General features: G+C 38.1%; 1 protein-coding gene across 1 annotated transcript; it reads left to right on the top strand.

The window, feature by feature from the left end:
- The first annotated feature begins 4,369 nt into the window (after positions 1 to 4,369).
- On the top strand, positions 4,370 to 9,195 carry LOC104615933 (parvalbumin, thymic). The gene is made up of 5 exons (XM_010281764.1): positions 4,370 to 4,410; positions 6,202 to 6,269; positions 7,078 to 7,210; positions 7,492 to 7,601; positions 8,895 to 9,195. The coding sequence occupies exons 2-5, from the start codon at positions 6,209 to 6,211 to the stop codon at positions 8,918 to 8,920; spliced, it is 330 nt and encodes a 109-aa protein (XP_010280066.1). The 5' UTR covers positions 4,370 to 4,410; positions 6,202 to 6,208; the 3' UTR covers positions 8,921 to 9,195.
- The last annotated feature ends 4,629 nt before the right edge of the window (positions 9,196 to 13,824 follow it).

Genomic DNA, 13,824 nt, shown 5'->3' with positions numbered 1-13,824 from the left:
TTGAGGTGCTGGAGCGCATCCAAAGAAGGGCAACAAAGCTGGTGAAGGGTCTCGAGCACAGGTCTTCTGAGGAGCGGCTGAGGGAACTGGGGTTGGTTAGCCTGGAAAAAAGGAGGCTGATGGAAGACTTATCACTCTCTACAACTACCTGAAAAGAGGCTGTAGCGAGGTGGGAGTCAGTCTCTCCTCCCAAGTAACCAGTGATAGGACATGAGGAAATGGCCTCAAGTTGCGCCAAGGAAGGTTTAGATTGGATATCAGGAAAAATTTCTTCACCGAAAGGGTTTTCAAGCATTGGAACAGGCTGCCCAGGGAAGTGGTTGAGTCATCATTGCTGGAGGTATTTAAAAGACATGTAGATATGGTGCTTAGGGACATGTTTTAGTGGTGGACTTGGCAGTGTTAACGGTTAAACCTGATGATCTTAAAGGTCTTTTCCAACCTAAACGATTCTATGATTCTGTGATTTTGTCTATTTATGAACAATTGCATCAGATTTAATAGACACAGGAATCCATCATTTCAGAAACCATTCTATGTGAATTTATTTCTTAAAAAAACCCACCTTTTTCTTTCTGCATCAATGCATGAATGTTTTCAGAAAGAAACAGATATGGAAGTGAACTGGAAAGTTTGAATTCAGAAACAAGCTACAAGCTACAGCTTGAAATATCACATAGATTTTACACCTGGACCACATTCCTTTCAGATTTTGGAATCAGAATTGAAACTCTTTCTTGCAAATTTCAGATATGCAGAACCAGAAGTTGCTTGATTCATGTAAACAATTCAATTGGCTTAAAAATTTGCTTTACACATCAAAGAAAAACATGACTAAAGAATTTTGTAAATTAGCACTTTAAAAGGCATTTGAAGTTGAAAAGTTACATTGTAAATTCTTAGAATCTCTGAAAATCTACCTCAAAGGTTGAAGCCACTTGACACTAGAATGAGATAGCTGGTGAAAAATAATTTACCTGATTTGTGTGATTCACTCAAGTTTGCAAAAATAAAACATGTTATTTGGTGTGTTTCCCATGTACAGCTTCCTCAGCCAATACCAACTGTTTTGGTGTTTTTATTTTTCAGCATTTTACTGGGGGATAGTCACAAATTTTCTACAGATTTTAGAATACGCAATATAAATCCAAAACCCCTCACAAATATTTCCAGATCACTCCAAGAGTTATGTTCCTCAAATGACATGAGCATGATGCATGAATACAATTACATTAAATTACATTCATACAATTTCTTTCATCTCGTATATTCCCAAAGCAAATTACAAGCTGAATGAATATTCCACTTTCACTATTAACATGTCATTTAACAATAGGTTAAACACATTATATAAGGTGATTTCTATTCCTTGACTGGTGACTATGGATATCCCTATCATAAGCATTCAGGGAAAACGTTCTGAGGCATATACAAGGACAACAAATCATGCTTATTTAAATTAAAGTAGGTATTCACAACTGTTAAGTGTATTTTTGTTATTCTATTGCACACACAATTCACATCAGCACTCAAAGAAGAATGACAAGAAAGTATTATAGAACAATCACAGAACTTATGATGACCTAAAATACAGCTTTTTGACCTGGGGAGATAACTTCAGGTGTTAGAAGAGTTAAGATCAAAAATGGGAAGAATAAAACAACAGAGAGGAACATTCCATTACAGAGTCCTCTAGAAGGCAATAAGACTCGAGCAAAGTGAAATGCTCACGTCCTAGGGTTTAAAACCGCCTTTAGTGGTAACCTCACAAAGGGATATCTTCTCCTTACTTTTTGATGCTTCCCCAGTTCCTCTCCCTGCCAAGTTGGATGGCAGCTGGAAAGTTACTAACAGTATTTGATTTAAGAAAGCAAAAATGACCAGACAGATGTTTTTGCAATCTCTAATGTAGGGCTTGAAAATAAAATGGTTGTAAATAGAGTTACATGATCCTTGTGCACTTCATCCTGCCAGCCAGTGCATGTGTTCTGGATCTCTAGTGCCTCCAATCTCACTGCAAAAGTGACTCCAAAATTTGCTGGAGTCTGAATGCAGCTCAACAGACTAGTCCCATAATTTCATTTCACATTCATGCTTTATCCTTAAAATTTCAGTGAACAAAAGGAATCACCTTGCTGAAGCCCCTTAGAAAACAAAGCACACTTTTAAAGACTGCAGCCTTATGTGATTCACATACAAAAGTTCAAACTAATGGCAACAGTCCACAGGCATTAAGGGAAATAACAGCAATCAATGCTATTTTTAAAGGGAAGAGTGGGGGCGAGGGGTTAACATATGTGGAATTAGCTCTGGGCAAAATGAGAAGCCATTGCATCTAAAATCAAATGCATTCTCTGAAATAGACACCAGAGCCCAAATTCCCATGTAGACTCCTGCAGTCCAAGAGTTTCAGCAGAATTTGGCCTTCCTCTTAACTTAGCTTCATTAGGTCATATCATGCCATCAATTTTTATGTTGGATGCCCTACTTACTTCACATCAGTTGTTGGCACTATGTAGGCAATTTTCCGAATTGGAGGGGGAGAAAAGGGTGGTGTGTGCACAAGGGAGAAGAAATTTTTTCCCATGTAGCATAAAAGTAATTTCTTAAGAGAGTTTGAGCGGGGAAAGTGATATTTGTATCCCTTCTACCACATGTCACCAGTGGCAACAAGAGCCAGTATTAAATAACTATCCATCAAACTCTTCTTGAAATTTTTCAGCGTCAGCTGGTCAACAATCCATTCAGAAAACTGGGAAAGCTGAAATCTTCCACAACCATTCTTAACCAACCGTTCATCCCATTACAAGAATTATCTGTGTCTGAAACTTCTTCATGAAGGACAGACATGCAGAATTTGTTAAAAAAAAAAAAAAAACTTCTAGGAATAATTTTTCTTATGTTTATATGCAGTACATTAAATAACACACCCTCCACACACAGTATCTTTTGCAATAGTCTTTTGTTGATTTTTCATCAGCTGCTGTCCATGTTGGATGCACTAAGGTCTCATAGGTAGCCCATGTGACACTTTTTCTGCCTCACGCTAGGATTTATTAGTCATTGGTTTCAGTGCTTGGTTAGGTTTGCCTTCCATCTTAAGAGGGAAATGCTTCTGAAAAAAGATGCCTTGATACTCTTTCTGACATTCAGACAGTCTCTGAGCTGTCACTTCTTACTGCGCCACCACTTCAAGCTATGATACCAATTGCCCTGTCATCCCTTGCCATCCCTTACCCCGGCCATAACGCCATCTTGTGCTGTTATCCATATGACTTGTCTTTCACTGTTCTGCTGCCTCAAGCTACAAGTGAGATCCGAGCTGACAGGCTCCTCACCCAGTTAGGCTACAATGTTCATGAAAGAAAATTGAGATTATGAAATTATTTCTGTGCTATTTAAAGGGAAAAAAAGGTAATTAGCACAAAGGAACACTTGGAAACAGCACTGGCCAAAACAACAACAACAAAAAAATCACTTATCTAAAAGAGATCAGAAGGTAGGTTAAAAAATTGCAAAGACACTCCTCACATATTGTCCCCTGCAGTGATGCTGCTATTGAAATTTTTCTCTCTATTCTGAAAGCAAAGATCTTTCATGTAGGGCTCAGGGGCTTTTGTCTCAGAGACAGCTGGGTAGATCACAACCTCTTTGCCTCATACATACGCGACTAAACAGGATGTCAGAACCTTGCAGAATTCTAAGATTTTCTTTGGAAACATACCAGACGAAATAGCCTCCCCCAACCAACTGTTCGGATGGATTGACATAATATTATTTTACCTCCTGTAGCAACAAATTCACTGTGTGATTATTTTTTTTTTTTTAAACAACAACAGACCAGACATTCTGGGAGTCAACACAATATTATATTCCCTAAATGATTTGCTACACAAACAATATTTGAACAGGATATTTTTAATTTTTTGTTGTTTAGTGGTCTAATGACGAAACTATCACATGTAGTGTCTACAGATAAGACAACAAGTTATCACATTTAAACGTTCATTAAAGGCAGAAGTTAGTAGTGCTTCATTTCATCTGACTCCTTGGATCAAGCGTATCAGACAGTGAGGGGGCTTCCCTGCCTTACATCATATGGAGAAGTCGGTATTTTCTGCTTAAATCAGAAGAAATTTGATAGGACTCTGGCCTTTTCGCCTATCTGGCCACTTATCTTGTTTCGTTTGCAAATATCATATGTATTCTCTTGAGATAAAAATAGTGCAAGATGATTAGTTAGGCAAGTTCATTTGACACCATTCCCCCTTCGTGACGCTGAAATCTGAAATCTGTATATGGTATACAACTTAAAGTATATATATGCAAGCTCAGCTCTGCTGGAGACACACAGCAAGTACGTTCCTCCCAACCAGATTGCTTCCTTATCCAGTCAAGAAGACCACAAAGGTAAGCTGATTAGATCCTCTGCTTTCAGAATAAGAAACACAAAAGCAAAATGCTCCCTAAATGGAAAGCACCTATGCAATTGAAATATATATTCTTATACAGCTTCCAGTATTCTATAATTCTATGATCTTTAAAAGCTAACATAGAATAGGATCAGCATTCAGATCACAGGATGGAAAAAGACAGGAACGATGCCCCTTGTAAAAAATGCTGCAATTTTTAGGTTTTCCTCCAACTCTTCCCCATTTTTAATCCTGTCAAGCAGTGAGAATTAGGTGAATGGCAGAGCTCCAAATTATCTTGCCTAGTGCTGAGAAGGGGGAAGTACTTTGCACAAGAAGCAACTTGGACAAAATAATTGCTAGCAAAATAAAAGTAACTCATCTGCCTTAGCTGCAGAAGTACCCAGTGCCATCAGCGTGAATTTGTCCCAGAGCCTTCTTTGACCTGCTGGGATATTCGGAAAGGGACTGAAATGATTGACAATTTCCTCTGCTGCAAACCAATGGGTATGGAGGCAGCCATTTCATATTTTAGGCAAAGTTTAAACCTGCGTGTAGATCTCAAACCAGCACACAGACTATAAATGGTTACCAGCATTGGTTTCCTTTGCATGAATGCTGCTTTCCATGCTTAGCCAGGAAGAATGATGTTGTTGAAGATCAGTTAGGTTCATTATTAAAAGATAATTCTGTTCTCTTGTGGCTTTCAAGAATAACTTTTCTATGCCTTAGTTCCCCTTCCTTCATTAATGTGAAGCTACTTTACAATAATGTCGCAAGTTTTAAACTGTAACCAGTCTGCACTGGTGTGTGCAGTTTACCGAACTGTAAATGCATCGATACTACATTCACACTAAAAAATTGACTAGAAATTCAGGCCTTGTAGCATTTTCTTAAGCTATATATATTATGTTGGCAAACTATTGCAGCTGTTGGTGGCTGAATGGGACAAGGAGTATCTTTTGTCAAATGCTGCTGTACCAGAAGAAAACCCTTCTCCACTCTACTAGGAATGAATATTAAGTCTCAATACCTCTGTTCTAAGCACACCACGATACTGAAATGCCAAAATCTGGATAAATATCTGGTTTATTATCACCAACATGGGATTTAAAAAAAAAACTGAAACCCACAACATACTTAAGAAAACTTTTTTATACAGCTATCATGAAATGTAGTCTTTTAATGATGCAGCAGCCCAGCAAGCCAAATTTATAGCCGTTACATTTATTGTTGCAACTAAACAGAGGACAAATTTACTCTCCAAATTTAGATTCCCTTGAAATGGGTAAAGTTATTATGGATTCTACACTATTATTTTCACTCTTTGAAAAGATCACTACATTTATTGATAATAATACTAGATTCTTAAAATTCCAATTATCTTTATTCCAGATACAGTTCTAGGGGACATACTGAGCCTTGTACTTTATGTGTGCTGTAAATACATGCCAAGTTTAGGTCAGTAATAACCCACCTCCAGGAAAACCTTCACAGAAGTCATGAAGTTTTGTGGTGCTAGACACCTTTGATTCGCTCTCCTAGTGCAGTACAGGCATCAGATCTTCCTGAAGCCCCACACTCCCGCATGCAGAATTCCTCCCTCATTACCCAGCTTTAAGTGGAAGCACCTGCTGCAGACATCTGTTACAGCACGCTCCGCTTACAATTAGATGAATAATGTCTCCCCTATCATATACTGTCACAGCAGCAACTTCAAATAGAGCCATGAAAAAGGTAGGGAAGTAATTTTAATGACTAAGTAGCTCACATTTAATTTATTTTACAGTTCAACAATGGCCATCACTGACATTCTTTCTGCTAAAGATATTGAATCTGCGCTCTCCAGCTGCCAGGGTAAGGAATGGACTCTCTGCAGCCAGAAGATGCATATCATTTTTATGTCTTAAGATGACATGCCTATCATTTTCCCCTTAGATTCCTTCCTCGTGAGATCTCTTTCTAGCTACATTACAGTATAGCCCCTTGAATTCAGAAAGTCTCACAAGTGGTTATTTGGTGGGTAACATTCCCCAAAACACAAAGCAGCAATTAAAGGTCCACAGTTTCAGTTGGGGCTGGCTTAACTCTAAACTCTCTCAATTTTTAAACCTGTTAAAAACCTATATTTAAATAGTCAGACTTTTCCTTCAAAATGTCAAAAAAAAGTCTCAGCTTGCAGAATCAAAGTGTCATTTGTGAAGCGATGGCCAGTCTTAGCTCTCTTAAGAGCTCCTCGGCAAAATCAAGCCAATTTTCCAAATGGTCAAAAAGCTATTTTGACTATGAATTACTTTGCTACCAAATCCTTCACCAAAGTAAGGACTAAGTGAAAATGAAGAACCATAGGAGTTGGTCTGTAAGCCACATTAGCACCCTCTAAGTATTTATTATTAATTGCATGTGACACATTGCATTAAATCCTGATGTAGCAGAATGTGCATTGTAGCAGAAAACTTCAAACTGGCTGAAAGGATATATGACCACAGGCACAGGGTGATTAAAAAGGGAAATTACCCACTGTATCTTCTTTATTGCTACAGTGGGGAACAAGAGAAAGAGGAGCAGACTGACACCTTAAGAAGAGACATACGTATTCCCAAGGAATACATACAGAAGTAGCAACTTCAAGGGAAAGTATTTTAACAACTTCTGTTTCTTCCAGCTGATGATTCCTTCAATTACAAGTCTTTCTTCTCCACGGTTGGTTTATCCAGCAAAACTCCTGATCAGATAAAGAAAGTTTTTGGAATCCTTGATCAGGACAAGAGTGGTTTCATCGAAGAAGAAGAGCTCCAGTAAGTACTGTTCATCTGCTGTATTTCTTTAAACAATGTAAACCTTTGAACTGGCTTGGTGTCCTAGAAGAAACTTGCTGTTATTTAAAAAAAAAAACACAAACCACAATTCCTTGTCTTTCCTTGAATCTGTGTGGATTTCCTCAAACAATAAGAGCAGGCATTACCAAAACCATTATGTTTTTTTTGGCACGGGTTTAAAAAAACCAGAAATACCAATATGCCAAGGACATTTCAGAGAATAAAACTCAAACACAGTACTCTACTCTGTTCCATTTCAGGCTGTTTCTGAAGAGTTTCTCTTCAAGTGCCAGAGTCCTCACCTCTGCGGAGACCAAGGCTTTTCTGGCTGCAGGTGACACTGATGGTGATGGCAAAATTGGAGTGGAAGGTAAGACTTTTGGAAACTTCATAGAATTTGTGTTTTAAAAAGCATGCATTTAGGGCTGTATTTAAACTGTGGCATGAGGAATACATCCAAGTACTTTGGCCTGGCACCTTCTGCCACAATTTTTATACTGGCAAATACTCCTTTACTTTCATAGCTTTATTCCCATTTGATCTCTGTTGCAACAACAGTGCATTTAGGCTCAATGGAGAGCCTGTTCTTCCAATCAATAAGAACAGCTTTGGGGTTAATTCTGCTGTGTGTCTGATCCATACGGTCCATGTGCCAGATTTTTAAAACATTCATTCTCTGAATTTCCATTTTGGCAGTGGCTGCTCTGCACTTCTGGCCATCTGACACCTTGATTTTTAAACACACTACCACCTACATAAACTTACTTCTTCATCTACCACTCTCAAACGTCGGCCAATATTACTGAGTGGTTAATTCAGTAATGTAAAATAAGACTGGTATTGTTTTTCAAGGCTAGAACTGCTGCAATGCAGCACAGAATTTTGTGCTGGACAATTAGCTGGTAAGTGCAAATTTCACTGGGCAGTCCTTCTATGAGGAACTAAATCAAATTCCTAAAGAAAACCTCACAGGGATGATGTGAAATGGCCAGGATATTTCTTTTAGAAATTGCAGCAAAGGAAAATAGGACATTATGCATCATGTATTAGAGATGAAGTCACTGAAAACACTGTCTCAGCTGAACTAGGACAGGTGGCAATAACTCTAACAGACACACGTGCTAATCTTAGCCAGAGTTTGGGAGGAGAGAGAGATACACTGTTGGAGGAATTTGCTTTAGCAGCAGCTTTTGCACCTTCTGTTTATGAGCCCCAAATAGGGCATTATATTATGCAGATCTTAGCCCTTAACCATTGAATCTCCCATTCTGCAATTACATCACTACTGATATTTTCTCTTTGGAACAACAAAACCACAAAAAAAACTCATATTGAAAGCTACAGGCTTGACCTAATTCACTCTCTGCTTCCTTGCCTGTTATCAGAGTTTGTAATGCATTAAAGATACCTCTAACTCAGGATTTCCCACAAACATGAATTTACAGACACACTCCTCCTCTCTGCACTTACTCTTTTTAAGGAGTGAAAAATCTGTTACGCCCCCAGAACCTCAGTTTAGCAGTAGCTTGTGCAGTGTTATAATAACTTTGGGAGCCCTCCATGGCTAGGAGTTTAAGTGATTTTTATCCATCTTCTCTAAAGATGATGAAACCCACTTTCATCTAGTTTTATTCCCTGCATTTCTCATTTTCTTCCTTGACAGAATTCCAGTCTCTGGTGAAGTCATAAACAGCATTAGACCAAAGGCAACCTGGACTGACTCTTCCAATTACCTCGTCCAACAAGCACTTCGCACTCAGCATGTGTTTGTACATTTTTATATTGTTTCAGGTATTAGCAATTCCCCATACATCAAGTTCACACACCAGATTGCTGAGAAATCTTGCAATGTACAGATGTTTTGGTCATGTGGTATTATTATTTTTCCATTGTAAAGAAGGCACTTTGTGATTTTCAATCACTCATAATGTTGAAATTGTGGCTGGAAGAGGACAGAACAAAAATTTGGTTAAAAAAAACCAAACAAACAACTTGGAGTGAAAAACTGCTTTTTAAATTTTGCTTTAGGTTTTCCATCCTCATAATTGACCATGCTGACTCGCCAGACACAGTTTTGACGATCTTAAACAATATGACATCTTTTAAGACCTAATTGTACTGATTTCACTGATTTTTATTTCTGCTTAATTCTCTGATCCTTGAGGAAAAGCAATGCTAACAAGCTAGCTAAAACTAATTTATATTACATCCCAACCCTGAGAATATGAGAAAAAAATTTAAGAGGAGTTGACACATAGCTCAAATCATGGAATAAGTTGTGGGTAATCTTACAAAATTAAGTTATTAGGCTACAGCATGTATCGTCAGAAAATGTTTATGGCCTAAAATGTAACTGTCCGTTAAGAAGATTTATCTTTTATGAAATCTGAGAGATAGAGGAGAAGGGTCCCAACTCTGACACTGTCACAAGTCACATCCCCTGACAACATGGGCCACAGGCCTGGAGGCTTTTCTGTGAATCATGAACATGTTGCTTATTATCTGTTAATATGTACAAAACAATAATACTTTGTCACGTTTGTGAATTCCTGTATCTCCTACAGATGAAAAAACAGCAAGTCTTGCTGTTTGATTACCTCAAAGTTCTGTTACATTGCTAAATAATGGCCATTACTCAATCCTTTCATTTATTATAATGAATAATCACCTATATAATCCTTAATATTAGCAATTTTCTTAAGTCTGAAAATTACTAAGAACTAGTCTTTCCTTTAATAAGTGTCTTACACGATTTAGAGCTAGTTATAGCATTGTCTTCACTAATGGACAAAGTAAATAATGTTCATGGTTAAATGCAGAGCTCAATAGACTGAGTAGATGTTGTGCATTTCTCACTGAGTGCGTTGGAAATTTCCCCACCAACATTTAGCTGTCTCCTTTCCCATCTACCATGACATGGTTCCAGCTCACAAGCAGACTGTCATTTTAATATTCCCTGCTGAAACTAGATGATAATTATAATTTGGCAGCTGTTTCGAAGGACAGCAGAAACAAAGCCTTCTGGAACTTTTATGTAACATTCAGTGTTGGCATCTCCATGAATTGCGAAATGATTATGTGATGCAAGTACAGCTCACTCATACCCAAGCATGTAAAAGAGCTGTTTGGCAGATTTAAGACAGCTAATGCAAAAGGGGAATTCTAGCAATCAGACTCACTGAAGCCTTGGCAGAATTATAATGAATATAAATCCTAATTCTATCCTCACCACCTTTGATGTTAAATCTGGGCTTGAATTATAGCTGTTGTTAATTGCAGCTGAAATATTTTGCATAATGATGAGACTCTGTTGGTTCCTTTTACCTTATTCATTTTCCTATCTGCTGAAGAAAAAAATCCAGAGCAATCCAGATCTGCAGCAATATACAGATGTAATACATACATTAGCTCTTCACACTGCTAATCACTAAAATACCATGTCACTAGTTCACAAGCAGATGGCGCACACAATACCACAAGTGACAGACCTGATACCACATTCCTTGCGCATCTGAAAGTCTCATGTGGAATGCAAGAAATCCAAGAGTACATAGGGGCCTATCGTGTATTTCAGAAATGCTAAACAACTGCACATCACTGCCTTCTGTTGCCACGAGGGGGAATGAAGTACTTCTGAGAATCAGGCAACTCTTGTGTATGTTGCAACTTTACGTAAACCTTAAGGGAATTTAAAAAAAAAGCCCATAGACTGTTCAGCAAAAACAACATCTACTCCCTATAAAGTCTTCTGTTGGCACTAGGATACACATTTTTAGAGACAACAAAACTAGAAGAGAATATTTTCCACCTAAAGGAAACAAATTCCAAAAATGTAAAGTTTTCTTGGAAGGTTCATCTCAATGAATTTAAGTGCAGCCAGTGGCAGCCTTCAGTTTTTGTAGGGAATAGCATGGAGTGTTTTCTGAACTAGACAATGTCATTGCACTAAACAAAACCTTTGACTGCAGGATGTCTATGTGGATGCCATCTGAAGTAATAAAGAGACAAAGCGTGATATCACAATGTTACCACAATTAAGGTATAGAATCACAGAGTAATTCATGCTGGAAAGTATCTCTGCAGGTCTTTGGTCCAATCGCTTCCTCAGAAGGCCAACTTAGGGCACATTGTTCTCAGATGAGTTTGAGCAGCTTCAAGGATGGAGGTCGTATAACCTCTCTGGGCAATCTAATAAGTAAGAATTAAAGCCTCTGCATCAAGCTTTTATGAATGAAGTACACAAATAAAACACTGCTGAGTACACAGTAAAAAAACAAAATTCTGTTAGAAATTGTTTATGCTACATCAAATCAGAAAGGATCTAACAACACCCTGTATTATCACACTGATAACCTGTTCCCAGGTCTAGAGTAAAACCAACCTACTCAGTACAATACTCAGTATAATACTGCTTCATAATTCCCAGGATAAATGAAATGTTGTTTATGTGTTTTACCTTTATTTAAGGCAATTAAAGAGCAAGCAACATGTCAAGTGGCAGATCTGAGTTCCACTGAGCCCAAAGACTGTGAGTTCTCGGACACACGTCAGTCTCCTTATTACCCTGTAAGAGCAGTTTGATCTCTAATCCTCCCAATACTTCCTGTGAAATAAAGATGAACTATGATTTCTTTAAGTGGGAATTAAACAAAGAGAAATTGATTGTCCTACACAAGCTCTTACAAAAAGGATATAGAAAGCCAGGGTGTTGAAGCCAATATCCCAAACCCACCCTAGTGCTCTAGCCACTGAATCCATCATGTCTCTTAAACTGAAATTTTGGGTTGTCCTGATAAAGGAGCAGAATCATGCATAAGATAAAATCTCCTTTCATGCATAAGATAAAATCTCCTTTATTCAGTGGAAGCTGGCTGCATCCTAATTTCATGTTCCTTTGGAAATCCCAACCTAGAGCCATTTGTAAACTTCAGATTCAATTTCAGCTCTCCAACTGTTCGAAATCTCACAGTCGTCTTCTAACAAGCAAGAGAGCACAGAAAGGGCAAGGGGATGTCAGAACATTCATTGCACACATAGACTGGTAAAGTTTCTTCTTTGAGTTAGCAGCCAGCCCATGTGGAAAATCTTTGATGCAGCATCATCAGAGGCGCCTGGAGCTCTTCACACAAACAGTGTGGGCAGAGGGGGCCAAGGCTGGATTCATTTCCTGGAATGGGTTACTGAAATAGATACATCTTGATTAAATCCCCGAGCAGACATCTACCTAACATTTTCACACTTAATTGTTTATATATTTTAAAACATTTTAATAAGTGGATGCTGTGGAATATGAACTAATTTAAAGTGTTCACATTTTATGAAACTTAATTTCCATATTATCTTTGCTTGCAAGCACAGAAAGAGACCATTACCTTGGTATGGACTTTCTGGTATGCTCTTTGTACCGAAGGCCTATAAAGCAAACTGTGTAGCAGCTGGGATATGTCTGCTCCACAACTTTTGATTTGCTTATGAGCACATCCTACACTCATGAAAACAAGAAAATCACGAGTTTCTATGTATCAAGCTCCACAAAAGAAAATCAGATCACCACATTGGTTACAATATGAAAAGAAGGTACCCCTAGACAATCCCTTCCCCTGCAGTTACAAAGACGTCGTTGACCCTAAAAGTAGAATATGCAAATACTTGACTCAAAGGGAACCACATCAGTTTCCTCACAACTAGATATTAATCTGCTGGTATTTCCTAGATACTAACTTTCTGCTCTAAATCCCAGGCTTCCAGAACAAACTGATCTTATATTTGCAATGATCTCCCTGACAGTCTGTAATATTTAGCCAGCATAAAAATAAACACAGTAAAACGTGGTTTTGTTAGACAAAATAACCTGATCTTCCTAATCATCATTAAAGGAAAGCCCTCTAAATTTTTTTCTGAGTTTTCAATTTAGCCTGCTTATATTCCAGTCTGTCGACTGATTTGGTAGACTAGACCTTTTTCTTTTAAATATTTGTTCCTTGCTCTTCTCTTCCTTGCTCATGAATGCCCGCCTGTTAACCTCTTCTCACTCAGTTCCTTGGTTTTCTCTCACCTGAAGTACTCTGGAGAGATTTCACGACTGGACTTGACTGTCTTTGGTGCCATCTACAGGCAAGCTCTGGTCTGCCACAGAAATACTCAAAAACCTTTACGGGTAACTATTTCGTAATCTCAATGTGATCTTCTCACAAGGATTATTTCTTGAATGTTCAGTAATTCCGACACAATTATCAGATCCTCTCTGATCCCAGGCCATACTCTCAATTATTTCCTAGGAATCTGAAACAAAGGTAAAGCTAGATTCCCAGAGGGGAAGACTGAATCATTTAGTTTATAAATCCACCAGTTCAGGATAAAATGCCTTTAAAATTAACTTGCTCAGTTCATCTTACATAGTCCAGAAAACTTTGCTTTCGCAATGTTCAATTTACCACACAGCATGGGTTTAGAATAATATACTTAGCGCTTCTCCTAAGCGTTCTTCTCAAATTATCAAGGGAAACTAAGACATGCAAGATAAGGTTTTGTCTGTATTTTCACATATATAATTTTTGAAAGCGAAGTCAGCAGCTTTTTGTTATATCGATCAA

This window comes from Phaethon lepturus, unplaced genomic scaffold (assembly GCF_000687285.1).
Source record: "Phaethon lepturus isolate BGI_N335 unplaced genomic scaffold, ASM68728v1 scaffold1162, whole genome shotgun sequence".
Lineage (NCBI taxonomy): Eukaryota > Metazoa > Chordata > Aves > Phaethontiformes > Phaethontidae > Phaethon > Phaethon lepturus.
Note: the sequence above shows the minus strand (reverse complement) of the source record. Positions and strands in the feature narration are given on the sequence as shown.